General features: G+C 42.6%; 1 protein-coding gene across 3 annotated transcripts in view; it reads right to left on the minus strand.

Moving 5' to 3' along the window:
• The window catches only part of slc39a10 (solute carrier family 39 member 10), a 57,549-nt gene that overhangs the window by 19,603 nt on the left and 15,975 nt on the right, over positions 1-21,971 (minus strand). For all 3 annotated transcript variants that reach the window (XM_020461204.2, XM_031805638.1, XM_020461205.2), the window contains 4 exons: positions 14,257-15,468; positions 13,917-14,094; positions 7,438-7,613; positions 1,540-1,719 (listed from right to left, as the gene is read on the minus strand). In XM_020461204.2, coding sequence (XP_020316793.1) covers positions 1,540-1,719; positions 7,438-7,613; positions 13,917-14,094; positions 14,257-15,468 — 1,746 coding nt within the window. The remainder of the gene's footprint in view (positions 1-1,539; positions 1,720-7,437; positions 7,614-13,916; positions 14,095-14,256; positions 15,469-21,971) is intronic.

Consider the following 21,971-nt stretch of genomic DNA (forward strand, 5'->3'; position numbering starts at 1 on the left):
TTACCAGGTATTCTGAATAACAGTTCACAATAGTAAACACCAGTGGTGTGCACTCGAGTCACAAATATGGTGACTTGCAACTCGACTTTGACACCAATGACGCGAGACTTAACTTGGACTTGAGCCTTTTGACTTGAACTGACTTGATACGCTACACAAACCCAAATAATAATAAAATGACACGTTAAAAAAGTGCGCAGTGCATAAACTCTTCATTTAACGGATTACAGTTCGAATCAGACAGCAGCCAATCAAATTGTGCCAGCTGAGAAAAAGTTGCGCGTGGTGTCAGGATTGTTCCGGTTTTGGACACTAAATGCACTCAGTGTTTTTTGACCCTTTTGTTTTCCCTTGTTTCCAGTTATTATTTGCACCTGTGCCTCGTTTCCCTTGAATGTATTTAAACCCTTAGTTTTCCTCAGTTCTTTGCTCTGTGTTTGAATGTTAGCACCCAGCCCCGGCGATGCTGTGAACATTTGTTGCTCCAGTTGGACTCTCGTGGTACTCTGTTATTTATTTTTGATTATCTTTTGAGGCTTTGGTCTGCTGTACCTACCACCTTGTGGATTTACCTTTCGACTTGGAGGATTACCTTTTTCTCTTGGAATTACTTTTGACGTTGTGGATTTATATTTTTGCCTGAAGAACTTTCCTTTTAACTTTATTAAAACACCGTCTCAAGAACTGCTGTGTCTGCCTCATCTTCTGGGTTCTGCCGACTATTAGTGGCTCAGTTTGCTAAGTGATTTTCTCACACCGGAGACCTGAGTTCGTAACCGGGTCTTGACACGCGGCAGTGCAGAGGAACGTCAGTGGGTGAATTCTGATGGAACCCTTGGAAAGATTATATCCGAAATCAATAATTTGGGGTATCAAGACTAAACTGTAGTCAAACGGATTGCAACTTGCAAAACATACAGTAAGAAAATTACAGATGGAGGCGCAACAACTTCCAACTTTGTTCGACATTTGAAGCTGCACAAAGAACGGTAAGTCATGGCTAATATAGCCGACAGCTATATATAAAACTTTGCTAGTGTAGCATGTAGGCTAACGTAACGTTAAAATAACGAGCCTCCACACTGTCAGTCAGTGTGGGAATGTGATCATTGCACCCAAGATTGTGCTACAACTGGCCAGGCAGTTGGACACCAAAATCCTTCCTGATGTCAATGGTTTCAGGAACCGCAGTATCGTTAGCCTACTGTAACCACACACAGAGAGGGTGTGTGTGTGTTGAGGTTGGGCGATTGTGCATAAGCCTACATCACCCGATTAGGGGAGGGGGGGGAATACATTTTAAGTCATTCATGATGTGTAAATGTAATATACTAACTATTACTCGTTATAAATATGAAATTGTATTACATTTGGTGACCAAATCGGACTTGACTGTCTAGACTTGGGACTTGAGTGCTAAGACTGGAGACTTACTTGTGACTTCTAAAACAATGACTTGGTCCCACCTCTGGTAAACACCTAGTTATGAAGTTATTTCCATAGCATTCAATCAGGTATGGGTGCATGGCTTCTCCTTACCCCTGCGTCTTTGTAGTGTTTGAACATGCCGAGGCAGTGCTCAATGATGAAGAGGAAGTAGATTCCAGCCAGCGCTGTCAGGCCCTTCCAGACCCCGTCAAAGGCAGTGAGCATGTCCACCTCTTTAGTGTTGCTCTTGTTTCCGGACTCACCGTGGCTGTGGTCGTGCTCCCCTTGAGCCTGTGAGATGAAAACAAAAAAAACATTGGTTGCACTATTTTAAAGTCTTGTTTCCACTGGTATGTAATAGGAAATTGTGGTATAGTGTAGCCGGAGTACCAGTCTTTTAGCTAACATTCCACTCCTCGCTGTGGAATTCTGTACCGGTCAGAATTTCAACTTTAATTTCTGTTCCTTGCCATGGACTTGTTTATTCTGATCAACCATAAATGCTTTTTTTTTTTAAGTTAATTTGTTAGCAATTCTAATAATAACAGGTTATTATGGATGCCCATATGTTGAATATAAAACATTCATATTAAGATCTGTATTAGCAAGTAAACAATATTGTCCTGTCATTTGTCAAAGAGACTGGCATTTTTTCAATTATCATTAATGATAGAGGAGATGAGGATTTGATCCTGATTCGATAACCCTCATAGCTGTACTCCAAATCAAAAGTTATGCAAATATTGGAACTACATAAACATTTATTTTCTTCACAGATCACGTAAGCAAAGACTTTTATAACTAACCCAAGAGACCACATCCTGTCGTTTCCAATGGAAGAAAATGAATCAGTGGGCAGAACAATCGAGGTGGGCAGAGCCAAGCACAAACCTATTGGCACATGCCTACTCTGAAGTACACATGTGCAATAACCATGGGTTAAAATAAGGCGGTCCGCTACAGTGTCACGGAAAAAGAAAGTGTGGTACGGCGTAGCGGTAAAACATGAGCCCATCACATTAATTAAAACAAAAGGTCAAGAAAACTGTAGGCTATTACCACTTTTTAAATCGTCATTACTGTATGTCAGAGGCATGAAAAATGTGCGAATGAACTTAAACAGGTGATATAGCCTACGCTCCAAAAAAAAAGCATCTCGCTCCATCTTCTGACTGTTGGCCACTATATTCAGTGGTGAGTGGAAATGCCAACCAGATGCTTCAGATTTATACATTCAGTGAAACATATGGCTCATTGTTCTGTGGCGTTTTTTTGTTGTTGTCCAGACAAATCAGTCTGAAAAGTTGCTAGCTCATGTCTACATTTTTGACCATGATGTCCTTCTGGACATACTGGAGAAGTAAATTGGTTTAGAACCTATTGAACCAGTATAAAGTCTGTCACCCTTGGTGAACATACAGCAACTGAAAAAAAATACAATTGTACCGGTCAGTTTTTACTCACACGCGATTTTCACTGCTACGCAGACGGTACACTTTGCATTAGAGTGTCAGGATTTCAACTCCACAGATAAATGATTAGACTGTATTAGTGATAAATACTTGGATGGCTCACAACTTCTCCAGCTAAATCAAGACAAAGGCCAAGGTACTTTCTGTGTGTGTGTGCTTTGGCTCCAACAGAGAGTGAGTGAGTGAGTGAATCTGGCCTCACATTTTAATTCGCAGGTAATAAAGAACACCAGGTTGAAAAACCTACATGTTATTTTAGATTCAGACCTAAATTTCAAATCACACATTAGGAATGTGACTAAAATAGCTTTTTTACCACATGAGGAACATTGGCAAGGTGTGGCCGTTTCTCTCTCAGGCTGATACAGAGACTCATCCATGCATTTAGGACAAGCAGGGTTGAGTACTGTAATGCTCTGTCTGGTCTACCCAAAAAAAGCCATTAGTCAACTGCAAAACATAGAATGCTGGAGCACGGGTAATGACCAAGACCAGATGGAGCACACGTTACATTGGTCTCTGTGGAATTTTTCTCAAAATATAATACATTAAGATTCTTCTATTGTTTTAAAATCAAACCATGATTGTGCACCCCAATACATTTCATGTATGTACCCAGTAAGTCCTTCAGGTCCTCTGGCAGCCTGTTAACTATCCCATATCCTAGGAACAAGAGGCATGGAGAAGCAGCCTTTAGTTATGCCCCCAATCTCTGGAATAGCCTGCCAGAGAACCAGAGAGGGGCCGAACCTGTAGACCTGTTTAAAAGAGATCTTAAAACGCATATTTTTAGTCATTCGCTCCTTTAGTGTTATCACCACATGTTTGTTGTGTAGTAAATATTTAAGCTCTTATTTTTTTTTTTTATTCATGTGAAGCACATTGTGTTGCATTCCATGTCTGAAATGTGCTGGCTGTATAAATAAAGCTTGATTTGATTAAATTCTCAAACTAAAGACATACTGCAATTCAAACAAAACATTGTAGCGTTGATTTTAAAATGCAACAACTTGCCTAGCTAACAGCTAATTTGTTGTTTTTGACTTTGTATAATTCTAATTTTGAAGCTGCACGTTGTCATGGAAAATATGAATGTAATTTCCAAAAACCAATTCGCAACCCCGCCGGACATCCAGCTGCATGCTGTACGTGGAATGTTGGCTAAAAAGGTTGGTACCCAGACTAGATACGGTGTACTTTCTTTAGAAATTCAATGAATATAACTATTTTAGCATAGTGCTGAAAAACGTGTGTTTATTGCAAAAATAATATCAATATTACACATCAAGACAGAGACATTTCTGTGTATACAATGAAAAAATAAAACACCAATTCGGGACATTTTTAGATGTGACAAGGCAATGAGACATTAACAGACATGACTTCTAATACTTTGAGGTTGTAACAGTGAAATGAAAACTCAATTTACATTTGTGAATATAATATTTAGCCAAAAGAATGTTAATAAAATAGTTATGATCGGAATTACAAGGATAAGCATAGTGCCATTTAGCAACAAACGTACTGTTTAGCACCAGTGTTCTTTAAAATAACAGATAGAAACTTTAGAAAATGCTTAGCTAGTACCTTTTTAATTTCATGGCCAGGATTCCTGAACTTGTTAACAGTATGAAATGTCAAGGCAATTATTTCATCGCTACTAGGGGTGATGGATTGATGACTGGCATGAAAATCAGAGGTGAGGAAGTCTGGATGGAATAGTTTGCAGGGAGCTGATTTTCTGGGGTGGTCTGAATGCAGGTTGTGGAGAACGATTGCCTGGGATAATGCAAAAGGCTATTTCAACTAGAGCAGTCTGATATTACACAGATAAAAATAAAAAATCTGAATGAGTCATGTGTGATACTTCACAAGGAGCTGTCAGGCTGCGGGCTGTGAGGGGAGTTGGCACTATGTGTGGCACTAGATTGGCATTCCACTGAGGGCACCAGTGGTAAGGGAACAGGATCTTATAGTGAATGAGTTGGTCTGGCGATGGCAGGGGTTTACGCAGTGGGGTGCAATGTTTAGAACTTTGCAGCTGAAAACGTCATGAAGAGTCAACACCGTATTTCTTATTCTGCAAGAAAACTAAATGTCTGCTCTATGCAATCCACGTTGGGCCAGAATGTGGTAAGTGGGTGTGTGTGGATTGGGTGCCATGGCTACGCAGGAACAGATGGCATGCAAGGTAGATGTGTGGGTGGTACAGGGCAGAGAAGTTGGCCTACTCAGTGTTCGAATTGCATATGGATCAAGGCCTAAAATTAAACACCCGCCACATGCAGGTAGGTTTTGGCGGGTAGTTCCTCAGGGCTCTACAGTGTGGCAATTTTATAAAAATAGTCACAAGTCAAGTATGGGCACATGAGAGTTGTGATTAATAGAAAACTGATACTGCAGCATTTATTTTTCTATGTATTTATGCCATTCTGTTTCATACATGTTAATGCACAATCTAATCCGAACGTTTGTGCCCCACCTCGCGCAGCAACACTGCCTGTCTGGGGGGCTGCACACAGTTGGTCTAACTAGTAAAGTGAGACTTGTGTTTCTTGGATATTTACATTGTTTTGTCCACAAGTTGTGTTTAAATGTTTGAGTTTGCTGCCACTGCAGGCAAAGAGATGTCGTCAGCCTCTACTAAGTCAGATTCTCACAGGCACACTAGTGATGTGCAGTTCGCAAACAATTCATTATTATTGAACTACTATTTTTACTGACTCAAGAGTCATGATTTGTTTTTCATGAGTGACTTGTTAATTTAAGTTGTTCGTTTGATCTGCTTGTGCCGGCCGTAATGAGTCCTAAAGCAGGATTAATACACGTTCCTCCGGCTCAGCGACTCCAGAGACGTGCTCTGACCACCAAATGTCTGGCATATGTGTGGAGGAACTGACAATTGATTGCATGGTGCATTACTGAACGCCATTAATTGATTATTGAATGTAATGCTGGAAACAGCTTTGTAGAACCAAAACATACACAGCTCAACAAATTCAAACTCGAGAATGAAACATTTGGAGCGCTGCAGCTCGCAAACATTGTGCTCATCACCCTCACGGCAGTCAAGGAATGAATTTCGCCAAGAGTCGCTCAAAATCTAGTCCAGTTGCGGCCACAACTAGTCTAGACCTTGTCCTTGTAATAAACGCATCAATAAATAATCTTATGTTTGCATGCCCAGCAATACACACATGTACATTGTTTAAAGTACGTGTTTACAAGTTTCAGTCACAAATGACAGCTCCAATGAGCCACCCATGGTGAACGACATTTGATTCTTAAGACTCTGGTTCACGACTTCGAGAGTTCAGTTCATCGATGCCCAGTAGAGGGTCCTGAATGCTCTGGGCATGACTGACTCAAATAAACTAAATTAGTCAAAAGATGACTTGTTATGACGGAACAAGTCAAAGATCAGTCAGCAAAAAGAGCCGAAATTCCACAGTAACCTTAAAGGGGCAGCAGAATCTGTGAGATTTGGTTAAAAGACTCGGGTCACAAAATATTACATTAAACTGAGAAAGATACCACATTACTTCTTACTAGTAATACATATCTTGTTTTAGAACAGTTACTAAGCATGCTCATCCATTTTGTTTTCAGTTTTTTAGTGTAACGCAAAACAAATATTTTGGTTGGTTAAAAAAATCTGAGTGGCTGGTAGATGTATTAATCTACATGCCAGTGTCTGGTAGGCATTAAAAAGTTTTAGGCCCTGACATTGACTCTTGGGGGTGCCCCATATCTCTTAGGGGTGCCGGATGTTAATATCTTTATTTTTGGGGGGCCCGCAAAGATATTTCCATTCTTGTTGTGGGGGTGCCCCGCTCCCCTCTTCCAAGTATAGCTTTAATTCACGTGGGGCAGCAGGTGAATCGTCAATCTGACATCCTGTAAAAAGTCTTCCTATTGGGGAAATTCAACTTAAAGGCCGAGTGCAGTCAAAATGAAGCATTTCCTGTGTATTATAACATATTGTACAGCTGATGAAACAAACACCGTAGAAGTATAAAAAAAAAAGGTTAAAATCAGTGTTATTTCCTCAGTTGCTGGTTGAAAATACAATCTACACAGGACCTAATCAGCAGGTTTGCATGGGGGGGGGGGGGGGGGGGGTTCCAAGGTGAAATCACCATGCGGTAAATAGGTAGATAGACCAATAACAAGAGATCCAAACCTCTCTGCTAGTAACAGCTAGTTTTCAGATTCCCCTCCCCACTCAGACCACTCCCAGAAAGTCACAGCAAAAATGCTAAAAAGCTATTTTTGCCCATTTAAAAATGGAATCTATTACAGTAAGGTACTAACAGTGCCCTTTTCCACATTTTGTTACATTACAGCCTTATTCTAAAATGGATTCAAATGTTTTTTTCCCCCCATCAATCTGTCCACAGTACCCCTTAATGACAAAGCAAAAAAATGCACCAACCCAAACAAGTCTCTGAACTTGTTGGTGGATGTGTGTAGATTGGGTGCAATGGTGGCTGAGAAACGGAGGTGTCACAGGGTCAGTGGAGCCAGAAGTACTCACATGTGGCAGCAGGTGGAGCAGGGCGTCTCCGCTGAGCGTGCCCACAGCCAGGGCAACCAGGAATGTGAGCAGGAACTTGAAGCAGCCCTGGTTGAGGATGGGCACCAGTATTACACCCAGTAGGGACAGCAGGCTGATAATGGTGATGGAGACAAAGCCCCACATCCAGACCCACACTACACACACAAACAGAGAAAGGGGGTGGGGGTGAGAGAGACACACAGATGGTGAGCGAGAGAGAGTGAAGAAAGAGAAAGACCGAAAGAGTCATACCACAACTCGTAAAGGAAGGAGCATTATGCATCGACTGCCAAAAATATTGTGAAGGGGGAGTGACACCATAGTCAGAAAGCTGTCGCCCTGCAGAGAAAAAATGTCTACCGTCCACAAGCTGATGGCATTCATAGGCTTACTTTGAGTGAGATTTTGTAACAACCACTTCCATCGCTGTTGAAAGCGATAGCTACACACAGAGCCACGTTGGTAGATGTCATTAGGAGTTCATTTTGTCCTTGCTCCTCGAACATTTATTCAAAACAGAGGCCCATAATTAAAACAGAAACATAATGTATCAAAAAGGTTATAAAAGTATATGGTCATGACAGGATCAGTTTGACAGTCATAGTTGGGGCCAGGGCTCTAGAAAACTGAGAAACTAAAGAACAATTTAAATGTTTAATGTAGTGTGAAATTCAATGTCACACAAACGTGTGCCGCATTCGCTAGACTGATACTAGCTTCTGCCACCAGCATTCAGATCTGGCAGGTGTCGAAGACTGAAAATGCAGGCTCATCATCCAGACAATTGATGTCAAGGGTGGACTGCGACAGTCCTTTCTTGCCAAGTCAAAATGAATTGGTGTTTGATGAATATGTTGTGAAGATTGCGTAGCCTGTTTTGGAGGTGGCCTGACTAATAACGGTGCCTTAGTTGGTTTGTTCAAGTTATTATACATGTAACCCTACATAACCACAAAATTCTGTGGGAGAAACCCTTTCCTTGAAGCCCCAAATGCAAATTTATACCGTTGTTTTCTAGTTATTGTTATAGGGCAGGGTAATCAAGTTACTTTTAGTTGGCCTGCATGCGACATGTGACTCCTTACACTTCACAGGGATCACAAACGCTCTCACGGGATCAAATAAGTGCAGCCTTTGGAAAGGTTTTAATACTGAATACTTTTTTTCCTTCTCTCGGGGTGGTCACTGGTCTCTCGACTGGATAGGTTAAACCAAGTGTTGTTCATGGACCTGTTCATCCCTAGTAGTTTCAGAGGTGTATTCAAAGTAGCGTCAACAAATATTATATATTAACAAACAAAAAAACTAGGAAGGAGGAGTGAGCGGTCTTTAACGCTAAGATCAAATAGATCAAACAACGATAGTCCAAATTTATACAAAAAAACAAATAAAACACCTGGTCATGAATCTTTTCATCTGCCTAGTCTCAGATGGTTACTGAAAAAAGTGATCCCTGAATAGCTGTAGAGGGAGTGAATTAAGCGGTTGCTTTACCCAAATGGAGGATTAAAAATCATTACAAATCTCCAAATGCTGCAAGTCCTTTTGGAAACAGGAGGCAGGCATTTCCTCAGGGGGGGGGGGGGTTAGATGTTAGTTTGGGGAGCATGCCTGTTAAGCTCAGCTTTAGGATAACAAAAACAGAAAAAGCATTTGAAGACCGCAACAGGGACTGCGTCATAAAATTGTATTAGGTGTCAACTCCTCCAACGAGCTTTGAGAGTGGGGTGAGGTATTGAGGAATCAAGGCTATTAGTTTTTAGATAGATATTGTCATGTTCATGATCTAGCAGGGAGAACATTTTTGATTGCCCAAAAATATTACATGAGCCTTCCTATTGGGGAAATTCAACTTAACGGCCCAGTGCAGTCAAAATTAAGCTTTAAAACTGTTTTAAATCATATTGTACAGCTGACGAAAACAAACACCATAAAAGTATTATTTCCTCATAGTTGCTGGTTGAAAATACAATCTACACATGACCTAATCAGCAGGTTTGCATGGTGAGAATTTCAGCTTTCCAAGGTGAAATCACCATGTGGTAAGTTGGTTGATAGACCAATAACAAAAAAGAGGGATCCAAACCTCTCTGCTAATAACACATGAGCGCTCTGGATCAGGAGCTCTCTGTACTTTGCTCTGTTCATCTTTGCCTCGATCCTGACTAGTCTCCCGGTCACTGCCGCTGAAAAACATCCCTACAGCATGATGCTGCAACCACCATGCATCACCATAGGGATGGTGCCAGGTTACCTCCAGACGTGATGCCTGGCATTCTGGCCAAAGACTTCAAACTTGGTTTCATCAGACCAGAGAATCTTGTTTCTGTTTCCTTTAGGTGCCTTTTGGCAAACTCCAAGCGGGCTGTCATGTGCCTTTTACTGAAGAGTGGCTTCTGTCTGGCCACCACCATAAAAAGCCCACTCCCCTGGCCGAGAGCAACCCCACACATGAATGGTCTCAGGATGCTTTACTGTTGGCATGACACAGGACTGATGGTAGCGCTCACCTTGTCTTCTCCGGACAAGATTTTTTACGGATGCCCCAAACAATCGGAAAGGGGATTCAGAGAAAATGACTTTACCCCAGTCCTCAGCAGTCCAATCCCTGTACCTTTTGCAGAATATCAGTCTGTCCCTGATGTTTTTCTCTTCATACTCTTGCAACATGTCTATTGTTTTGAAATGTATCCTCTTGCCAGAGGCAGTTGGTACTGTTGATTAATATCTTATTTGTCACATCAGGCAAAACTTTACAAAATATGCATCTTGTTTTGGGCACTAAAGTAAAACTGAAAAAAAATGTTTCAGGATAAAATAGATTTATCTAAGGGCAGGCAAAAATCCTAGAGGAAAACCTGGTTCAGTATGCTTTACACCAGACACTGGGGGGTGAATTCACCTTTCAGAAGGACAATAACCTAAAGCAAGGCCAAATCTACACTGGAGTTGCTTACCAAAAAGACAGTGAATGTTCCTGAGTGGCATAGTTAGTTTTGACTTAAATCTACTTGATAATCTATGGCAAGACCTGAAAATGGTTGTCTAGCAATGATCAATTTGACAGAGCTTAATAATAAAAATGGGCAAATGTTGCACAATCCAGGTGTGGAAAATTCTTGAAGAACTACCATGAAAGATTCAAAGCTCTATTCACTGCCAAAGGTGCTTCTACAAAGTATTGACTCAGGAGTGTGAACACTTATGCAATGATATACACTTCTCAAAAAAATAAAGGGAACACTTAAACACCACAATGTAACTCCAAGTCAATCACACTTCTGTGAAATCAAACTGTCCACTTAGGAAGCACTGATTGATACATTTCACATGCTGTTTGAAAATGGAATAGACAACAGGTGGAAATTATAGGCATTTAGCAAGACACCCCCAATAAAGGAGCGGTTCTGCAGGTGATAACCACAGACCACTTCTCAGTTCCTATGCTTCCTGGCTGATGTTTGTCACTTTTGAATGCTGACGGTACCACTCTAGTGGTAGAATGAGACGGAGTCTACAATCCACACAAGTGGCTCAGGTAGTGCAGCTCATCCAGGATGGCACATCAATGCGAGCTGTGGCAAGAAGGTTTGCTGTGTGTCAGCGTAGTGTCCAAAGCATGGAGGCGCTACCAGGAGACAGGCCAGTACATCAGGAGACGTGGAGGAGGCCGTAGGAGGGCAACAACCCAGCAGCAAGACCGCTACCTCCGCCTTTGTGCGAGGAGCACTACCAGAGACCTGTAAAATGACCTCCAGCAGGCCAAATGTACATGTTTCCGCTCAACCGGTCAGAAACAGACTCCATGAGGGTGGTATGAGGGCCCGACGTCCACAGGTGGGGGTTGCCTATGCTGCTCTGTACCATCACTCATTCATATATCCTTATGTACATATTCTTTATCCCCTTACACTGTGTATAAGACAGTAGTTTTGGAATTGTTAGTTAGATTACTTGTTGGTTATTACTGCATTGTCGGAACTAGAAGCACAAGCATTTCGCTACACTCGCATTAACATCTGCAACCATGTGTATGTGACAAATAAAATTTGATTTGATTTGTGCTTACAGCCCAACACCGTGTAGGACGTTTGGCATTTGCCAGAGAACACCAAGATCGGCAAATTCGCCACTGGCAAATTCGCCCTGTGCTCTTCACAGATGAAAGCAGGTTCACACTGAGCACGTGACAGACGTGACAGTCTGGAGACGCCGTGGAGAACGTTCTGCTGCCGCAACATCCTCCAGCATGACCGGTTTGGCGGTGGGTCAGTCATGGTGTGGGGTGGCCGCACAGCCCTCCATGTGCTCGCCTGACTGCCATTAAGTACCGAGATGAGATCCTCAGACCCCTTGTGAGACGATATGCTGCTGCGGTTGGCCCTGGGTTCCTCCTAATGAAAGACAATGCTAGACCTCATGTGGCTGGAGTGTGTCAGCAGTTCCTGCAAGAGGAAGGCATTGGTGCTATGGACTGGCCCGCCCGTTCCCCAGACCTGAATCCAATTGAGCACATCTGGGACATCATGTCTCGCTGCTTTAGTCCAGGTCTGGGAGGAGATCCCTCAGGAGCATGCCCAGGCGTTGTAGGGAGGTCATACAGGCACATGGAGGCCACACACACACACACACACTACTGAGCCTTATTTTGACTTGTTTTAAGGACATTACATCAGCCTGTAGTGTGGTTTTCCACTTTAATTTTGAGTGACTCCAAATCCAGACTTCCATGGGTTGATAAATTTGATTTCCATTGATAATTTGTGTGATTTTGTTGTCAGCACATTCAACTATGTAAAGAAAAAAGTATTTAATAAGAATATTTCATTCATTCAGATACAGGATGTGCTATTTTAGTGTTCCCTTTATTTTTTTGAGCAGTGTTTCTGTATTACATTTTCAGTAAACGTACTAAAAATGTGTCATGATCATTTTTGTCATTATTGGGTTTGTGTGTAGATGGCTGATGGGTAATTCAGGCTGTGGAATAAGTCAAGGGTATGAATACTTTGAAGGCACTGTGTAGCCAGATGAGAGCGTACTTTCATTCCAGTAAAACACACATTTTCAACCGTGCAGACAACAATAACCTAGCAAATTACATACTGTAGGTTGTCACTCAACTAAAGCCTAATATCACAAACCATTTTTGCATTTGAATGATGAAGGTGCCTCGCAGATGTGCAAGAACAGGCCATCTACCGCTCGCTGGTCATCGCTCAAAAGCTGGGCACAGTGTGCAGTTTGATTACAGTATGCTACTGATATTGCCTGGAGTTTTTCAGCATGCAAAATTACTTTTAGAACAATGACTGTCAACACAGTTACATGCTTAGGTGTGACATGCTAAGTTGTCACAAAAGATGAGGTATTTTCGGAATGTATAAACCATGTACTATGAGCAACAACAACAAAAAATGGGACACCCTTTGCACTTCAGTGTGGTGGTTTGACAGCCTTTTCCAATCCCTCATGAAACAGTTTGGAACCCTGCCGTTTAAAGAGCATTGAGACATACAACTGAATTGGCCTTGCTGATTTTAAATAATATTTTGGCTACTCTTCAAAATGTTTTTCTTTTAATATTCAAACATATCAAATGATGGAGCTACTGTGAAATGACCAATGGAGACCATGTGATATGATTAAGCCAGTTGGAAGATAATTCTTCAGTTTCAAAATGAGGTTCGACAGGAAGTATTCCCTGATTGGCAGTTTTGCTAAATGTTGTTATCTAAATGGAAAAGGCCTTGGACATATTGTCATGGGTAAGAACACTTTAGTAGTAGTACTTGGCAGCTAAAAGCTACATTGCAGTACTGAGAGTGCCATTGCATCATACGCATGTCAAAACAGAAAAACACTTAGGCCTATCCAGCCCCAAGTAGTATCAATTCACCACACCAATAAAAGGACAAAAACATAAGTAAGATCAACCTTTGTGCAGCCCTTATGTTTTGGCAAAGTTCTGCAGAGCCTTGGAAAATGCTGATGGCAAATAACTTTTATGCCAAAGTTTAAGGCACACGTCAAATCATGAGACTGTCACAAAGCTATTGACATGTTTCTGCGTATGTGTTCTCACTCGACACAGAAGAGCCTTCAAGCTCACTATGTGCTACCTAAAGCAGGGTTGTATTTGCTGAAAAAAATACTGTAGTTTGTTTGCAGTGCTCATTTTGTTTGCGTGCAACAGAAGCTAAGTGTGTACAGAAGGGTGTGACTGACATCTATTGTGTAAATAGGCCATAATACTGCCACCCATGTGCGAGTTGCACCATTCAAAACAGATTCAAAGCCTTACATCCACAGAACAATCCAATAATATTATCTAGGCTTTTGGACATGAGTACCGCAATTGTCACATTGACACAAAAGTCACAATGGGCACCTTGTTAGTGGATGAGGTAAGATACATAAATGCATTACTGTCACCGAGTGAAATCACAGGGCCTTACCGGAGTTGGCTGGCTCCAGGGCGGCCTGCCCCAAGTCCACCTGGTGATAGTGGCGGATGCAGACGCGGCTGTCAATCTGGTAGAGCAGGGCCGGGCACAGGTAGGTGAACTGGCTGGGCGAGATGCGGGAGTCTGGACTCAGGCCATAGTAGTTGAGGAGCTGGGTCAGATTCAGACACTGGCGATTGAGGAAGGAGGGAGGAAGAGATGGTGGACATGGGTGAAAAGGTTCAAACAGTACCATGTCATTACACATCCTTTACTACTCAGTTTATGCAAATCCATTTCATATATATATATATCATTGTGTATTCATCATACATAACATAAATAACCCCACCTCCTCATGCTGATGAACCACGTCCTCTTGATGCCTGGGCAGGGCTGGCACCGGTAACATGGGGCTCAAGTGGGGCTCACCTGCCGCCCTCTTCCCCCTAGGCGCAGAACTAAGACTGTGACCATGCACGTGGTCATGTTCCTGACTGTGGTTATGGTGGTCTTGGTTTCGTGCCCACTGGCCTTTGGGTTTCCTTGGCCTCTTGGGCTTGGATTCTGGAGGTAGGGTAAGTGGGGCAGAGGGCTTGGCAATGGGGACCTCTGAAGCCTCGGCCCCTGGTTGATGCTCCTGGCGGGCCTGTGCCCGGGCTATGGGTGGCTGCTCTTGATGTGCTTGAGGACTGTCTGTGTTGTTTTGTGAGTGATGGGGGTGTGTGTGGGATTTGAGGTCATGATCATGATAGTGTTCATGATCATGATGAGGCTGAGTCTTGTTGCTGTGGTCTTCATGGTTGATCTGTTGGCTATCTTTGCGTTTGTGCTCTTTGTCTTGTTCGTGGTCATCATTTGGTTTACGATCATGAGTGTGGTCACTGTCTTTTACTGGGCCGTGGTCATGTTTGTGGTCGTGATCCTCCAATGGACCATCATCTACAGTGGGACTGGCACCGGTCGCCAGTTGGTTGCAGGGGGAGTGAGTTGGCCCTGGATCTGTGTGTGGGTGGTAGTGTGCGTGGGGCCTCCCCCGTGTATGCTGGTGTTTATGCCCATGGCCATGCCCTGGCTCTTCGTGGGTGGGCGAGTGTGAGTGGAGTCCCTCCTGGACCTCCAGCAGGTCCAGGTGGGCAACGTGATCGTGGCCCAGCTCCTCATGCTCCAAGCCCACCACCTTCACCTCCCCCAGACCCAGGCTGAGCAGCAGGCTCTGGAAGCCACGGAAGTCCAGCTGGCCGCGCTGGCCGTAACGCCGGAACAGTTGGTGGATGTAGAAGCGCTGCTCCAGCTCTAGCACCTCGCCAGGACCCTTGTTCTGCACATCTATTTCCCCACCAGACCCTCCTCCGCCCACGTAAGGAGCCTGGGAGATCTGCAGGTCGCTGTGGGCGTGTTCATGACCATCATGGTCGCTAGCGCCGCCTTGGTGATGGCCGTGGTGATGGTGCTGGCTGTCGCCGTGGCAGTGGCTGCACTGGTGGAACAGGAAGGTGAGCACACATAGGAAGCAGAACTTTGTGTGAGTGTGGACCCGCATCGTCTCCCCGCTATGACACCCCTAAAATGGGTAAAGAGAACACACACACGTAAGAAACTTTGTTATAAGCCTAGAAATTTATGAAGTAGCTACCCAACTGATCTAATAATAACCAATCTGATTTAAAATAAAAGACTGGACAAATGGGCTTTCATCTAATTGCAGCCTGAGCACAATAAGCTCCCCAAAGAGCTAGCCGGAGAAAGTGTGAGAAATTAGCTTTTTTCCCCCTCATGTTTTTCCGCCAGAGGCAGACATAGCATTCCAGTCAAATGATCTTCATAAGATCTCCAGAGAGGCCTGGGGGTAAGGGGGATGCTAGGGAGTTGAATGGGAATAACTAACTGCAAAGACCAGAGTTAGAAAGAGGGTAAGGCAATGGGGATTGTTAGCAAGGGTACCCTTGCTTTGATGCTAGACACAGACAGTGCTTGGGACAGACCCCAGACAAACTGAAGAAGCCAAACTACAGAGAGCATTGAAACCCGTAGACCAGCAACCGTATTGAAAACACAGATTGAAAGTACACAACACTACCAAATCACTTATTTTTATTACATTTTCAAAACATTGGTAGTGGGCTGTGTTCTGTCTTTTATACAGAATTCATATATTTACACTTTACCAGTCAAAAGTTTGGACCTACCCATTCAAGGGTTTCTTTATTTAGACTATTTTCTACACTGTAGAAAAAGTGAACACATCAAAACTATGAAATCATGCAGAACCAAAAAAAATAAACATTTTAGATTCTTCAAAGTAGCCACCCTTTGCCTTGACGGCTTTACACACTCTTGGGATTTTCTCATCCAGCTTCACCTTGAATGCTTTTCCAACAGTCTTGAAGGAGTTCCCACATATGCTGAGCACTTATTGGCTGCTTTTCCTTCACTCTGCGGTAGAACTCATCCCAAACCATCTCAATTGGGTTGAGGTCGGGTGATGGTGGAGGCCAGGTCATCTGATACAGCACCGCATCACTCTTTGGTTAAATAGCCCTTACACAGCCTGGAGGTGTGTTGGGTCAATGTCCTGTTGAAAAACAAATTGGCGTATTGATGCAGAATTGTGGTAGCCATGCTAGTTAAGTGTGCCCTGAATTTTAAAATAAATCACATAGTGTCACCAGCAAAGCACCCCAAGACCACACTTCCTCCTACATGTTTCATGGTGGGAACTACACATGCGGAGATCATCCGTCCACCTACTGTGTCTCACAAAGAAACCGAGGACAGAACCAAAAACGTCAAATTAGGACTCATCAGACCAAAGGACAGATTTCCACTGGTCTAATGTCCATTGGTCGTGTTTCTTGGCGTCCTTTAGTAGTGGTTTCTTTGCAGAAATTCGACCATGAAGGCTTGATTCATGCAGTCTCCACTGAACAGTTGATGTTGAGATGTCTGTTACTTGAAATCCAATTTATTTGGGCTGCAATTTGAGGCTGGTAACTAATGAACTTATCCTCTGCAGCAGAGGTAACTCTGGATCTGCCTTTCCAATGGCGGTCCTCATGAGAGCCAGTTTCATCATAAGGGCTCGATGGTTTTTGCCAATGCACTTGGGGGGAAAAAAAAACATTCAGAGCTTTTGAAATGTTCCGTAATGACTGACCTGACTGAAGTAATGGACTGTTGTTTCTCTTTGCTTATTTGAGTCGTTCTTGCCACAATACAGACTTGGTATTTTACCAAATAGGGTTCTCTTCTATATACAACCACTATCTTGTCAAAAAACAACTGATTGGCTCCAATGCATTAAGAAGGAAAGAAATTCCACAAATCAAGGCACACCTGTTAATTGAAATGCATTCCAGGTGACTACCTCATGAAGCTGGTTGAGAATTCCAAGAGTGTCCAAAGCTGTCAAGGCAAAGGGTGGCTACTTTGAAGAATCTCAAACATAAAATATATCTTGACTTTTTTGGTTACTGCATCATTCCACATGTTATTTCATAGTTTTGATGTCTTAAAGAAAAACACTGGAATGAATAGGTGTCCAAACCTTTGACTGGTATTATATACACAAAAGTATGTGGACAACACTTGAAATTAGTGGATTTGGCCATTTCAGCCAAACCCATTGCCGACAGCTGTATAAAATCAAGCACACAGCCATGCAATTTCCATAGACAAACATTGGAAATAGAATGCCCTTACTGAAGAGCGCATTGCATTTCAACCTGGCACCTTCATAGGATTCCACCTTTTCAATAGGTCCTTCTAGAGCTGCCCCAGTCAACTGTAAGGGCCGTTATTGTGAAGTGACAACACCTAGGATCAACAACGGCTTAGCCGCGAAGTGGTTAGACGACAAGCTCACAGAACGGGACCACAGAGTGCCGCCATTGAATTCTGGAGCAGTGGAAACGTGTTCTCTGCAGTGATGAATCACGCTTCACCATCGGACAGTCCGTCAGATGAATCTGGGTTTGTCGGATGCCAGGACAACGCTACCGGCCCAAATAAATAGTGCCAATGTAAAATTTGGTGGAGGAGGAATAATGGTCTGGGGCTGTATTTCATGGTTTGGGCTAGGCCCCTTAGTTCCTGTGAAGGGAAATCTTAACGCTACAGCATACAATGTCATTCTAGACGATTCTGTGCTTCCAACTTTGTGGCAACAGTTTGGGGAAGGCCCTTTCCTGTTCCAGCGTAACAATGCTCCCATGCACAAAGCAAGGTCCATACAGAAATGGTTTGTTGAGATCAGTTTGGAAGAACTTGACTGGCCTGCACAAAGCCCTGAACTCAACTCCATCTAACAGCTTTGGGATGAATTGGAACGCCAACAGCGAGCCAGGCCTAATCGCCCAACATCAGTGGCCGACCTCACTAATGCTCGTGGCTGAATGGAAGCAAGTCCCCGCAGCAATCTTCCAGCATCTAGTGGAAAGCCTTCCCAGAAGAGCAGTCTTATAGCAGCAAAGGGGGGGACCAACTCTATATTAAATGGCCATGATCGTTGAAATGAGAAGTTCAACAAAAAAGTAGCTAGACAATCTTTAGCAGTCTCGAGTCCTAGAGGGAATGGAACGAATCCAACAATTGTGCAACAAAGCACCACGACATTAAAAATCAGTCAACGGTGTAATTGTTTGAAAGGTGATCGAAAACTATATACACTGCTCTGCATCCTTGACTCCATATAATTTTTTTAATTTAAAAGTGGCAATGTAACTTTTTGGGAGACCAGAGCAAATTTTCATAGAAAAGTAAGATCTGTAACACACTGAAAGCAAGTCTAAGAGGCTGTAAAAATGTTCTATGTGCGCCATTTCTAAGCTTCCCATTGAAGTTGAGTCTTTCTTTTGTACACCAGCTTCAAACATGATACTTTTGTTACTGGAAAATATATTTCACAGCGGTTTAGATGGTACAATGATTCTCATTCTTATTTTGTCACATGAACAGAAATATTAGAATTTTAGCAACCAGGAAATGGCAGAGCGATATGTGTAGTGCAACTTCAACCTTTATTTTAAGCCCACATGCAGTCTTTATAATTGTATGTTTTAATCACTGTCTAATAAAATCAGTGTGTGTTTATTTCATGAAAATAACTCCAAATATGTTTTTGATCATTTATTTCCCTGAGCCTTTTGTCATCGAAATGCTCAGACACGATCAAACAGATTTATATACACAGCCATGATTGGCATACAGGATCCTCTAGACCAGGGATGGGCAATTTTTACAGGCCATCCGATCAATTTCCCCCCAAAAAAACATACTGTTAAAGAGTGAGAAGAGTTAGAATGCACAAGGGGAAATTTTTCTATTTGGTTGTGCATAAGCGGTTTCCCTCGTTATGTCAGTAACTGAAAGGCACTCAACTAGCTTGTGTCAGCTAACATTTTTTTTATTCAAGGGAGCCCTGCATGACAAGATCAGCAGCAAGTTACCTGTATCGAATACATTTAATGTATTTAGCATTGGTTATTGCTAGGCTACTTATCTACAGATCCAAAGTGTGCATCCCATTTCTGGTCACATTACAGGAAGGTTCTTTACACTCCCACTGAGAATTAAGACCGCTAAGGATTTTTTTTGGGGGGGGGGGGACATGACACATCCTGACTTTAGGACAATCCCAATATGATTGAAAGCAGAGTTTGATTTGAGGGTTGTATGCCTTTAAAGATAGTCTGGGATATGTTTAATGGCAGCTCGCCACTTGTTTTGGTATACAGCTACAGGATAGGCCTGGGGTAAAGGTAAAATGCATTAGACAGTGCTCTAGATGCCATGATCTGTCTGTCCTTGCATCCATAAGGTAGTTTAAAACATATTGTTTAAATTCTTGTCATTTGTAAACCCTGGGAGTAATACAACCTATTTTGAGTTATGGTAGAATTACAGTTTTGCTAATCTCATGAGGCATCTAACATTTTGCCAGATCCCAGATTGCACTAGTAAGGACAGAGACTGACATGAAGAAGGCTAGAGACAGACTCATCAATCCATGCTCTTTAGATCTGTAGTCCAAGTACATTTAAAGATTGCGCAGAGACAAGAGTAGGTTTAGCTGTAAGAGCAAAACAGAGAACATCCTGTTCATAAGAGTCTCCCCTTTCTATAGAGTGGTTAAATTAGTTTGTAGACAAAACTGCTACAGACGTTTGTGAGAAGACCAATTTTCGGGGTGTTTCCTGTTCCGACAAACAGCCCTGTAGTTCTACCACTTTTGACAGCAGATGCAGAAGGGCGACATAAGCAGATGCGGTGGATTGAGACGCAGAGACTGCAATTGAAACTGGTATCTGTAGCTTGAACTGACCGTTTTTTTTTATTGTGGTACTTAAATTGATGGACCGGTGAATAAAGATTTTTCTTCTCATTTTTATATATCAGTAACTGAGATTAAATGGGCCATGTTATTTTTGCTATGATCTGTCCCTCCTAGGGTAGAGTACTGCATCATACAATTATTTGTAAACATTCTACAGCCAGAAAGACTGTCTGGTACCCATGCTTCATTACGTCAGGGTACTTTATATCAATACTACCGTTTAGGCCAACATATGTAGTGTTGATGTCAGATCACCATGCGTATCTCAGTCAATTCTGATAACCTGGTACAGATCCCTAGTCTTCTACCCAAGCAGTCGATAATCCTGCCAATACCAGAGCTAAACAATGACTAACTTCCTTATACCAGACTTAGGATAAGGAGGTGCAAATACTAGGATCCATTTGTTAAGTGGTACCAAAGGGCTGCTCGATAATATGCATCTAATGCATGACACTTACAAATATAAAACATTTATACAAGTGACTTTATACACTTGTGCAACATAAGCAATATACTGACAATTATTTCAAGACACTGAAATAACGTATTGCCAAGTGCAGCCTGTTGCACACTATATAACCATGTAACAATTAAAGTGGGAATGAACTGCTAAAAATTATGTACAGTCAAATCAATGTGACACTAACCTTTCCCAGTCAAACAATTCAAGGAAAGCAGAGTAGGCTACTTACCACAGAGTGCCTTGCTTGCCCAAGCGATGCGTGAAATCAAGTTAAGGCAGAGTGTGTGACAGCGGTGCAGCTTTTCGGTTGCAAACGGCAATGTGATTACAAGGCTACTTCGCAGCTGCTTCCGACAAGACACTGTTTATAAACATGAGTCTGGGCTGACCTATGAACCCACGTGGAGATCGGGCAAGACTAACCTATTTTAAGAACACACCTCTAACAGAGCATGGTGTGTGTCTACTGAATACATTCGTTGTTGAGTACTTTCACAAGTTTTGAGATGTGAACTACAATAATGTCCACTTTATCACCAAAGCCCCATATACTACCCACCACTGCGACATGTATGTTGTGACAGGTATGTATATGCTCTCGTTGGCTGGCCCTCGCTTCATATTCGTTGCCAAATCCACTGGCTCCAGGTCATCTATAAGTCTTTGCTAGGTAAAGCCCTGCCTTCTCAGCTCACTGGTCACCAAACCAGCACCCACCCGTAGCACGTGCTCCAGCAGGTATATTTCACTGGTCCCCCCCCCCAAAGCCAATTCCTCCTTTGGCCGACTTTCCTTCCAGTTCTCTGCTGCCAATGACTGGAACAAAGTGCAAAAGTCACTGAAGCTGGAGACTCATATCTCCCTCACTAACTTTAAGCATCAGCTGTCAGAGCAGCTTACAGATCATTGCACCTGATTTGATCCTGTACATAACCCATATTATTTTTTTTATTTTTTTTACCCTTTGTACCCCAGTATCTCTACTTGCACATATTTCACTCCAGTGTAATTGCTAAATTGTAATTTCACCACTATGGCCTATTTATTGCCTTTACCGCCCTAATCTTACTTCATTTGCACACACTGTATATAGACTTTTCTATTGTGTTGACTGTACATTTATTTATTCCATGTGTAACTCTGTTGTCTTGGCCAGGTCGTAGTTGTAAATGAGAACTTGTTCTCAACTGGCCTACCTGGTTAAATAAAGGTGAAATAAATAAAACAGAATTTGTTTTAAAAAATGTGCTGGGGAAAAAACCCCACT

Source organism: Oncorhynchus kisutch, linkage group LG26 (assembly GCF_002021735.2).
Source record: "Oncorhynchus kisutch isolate 150728-3 linkage group LG26, Okis_V2, whole genome shotgun sequence".
NCBI lineage: Eukaryota > Metazoa > Chordata > Actinopteri > Salmoniformes > Salmonidae > Oncorhynchus > Oncorhynchus kisutch.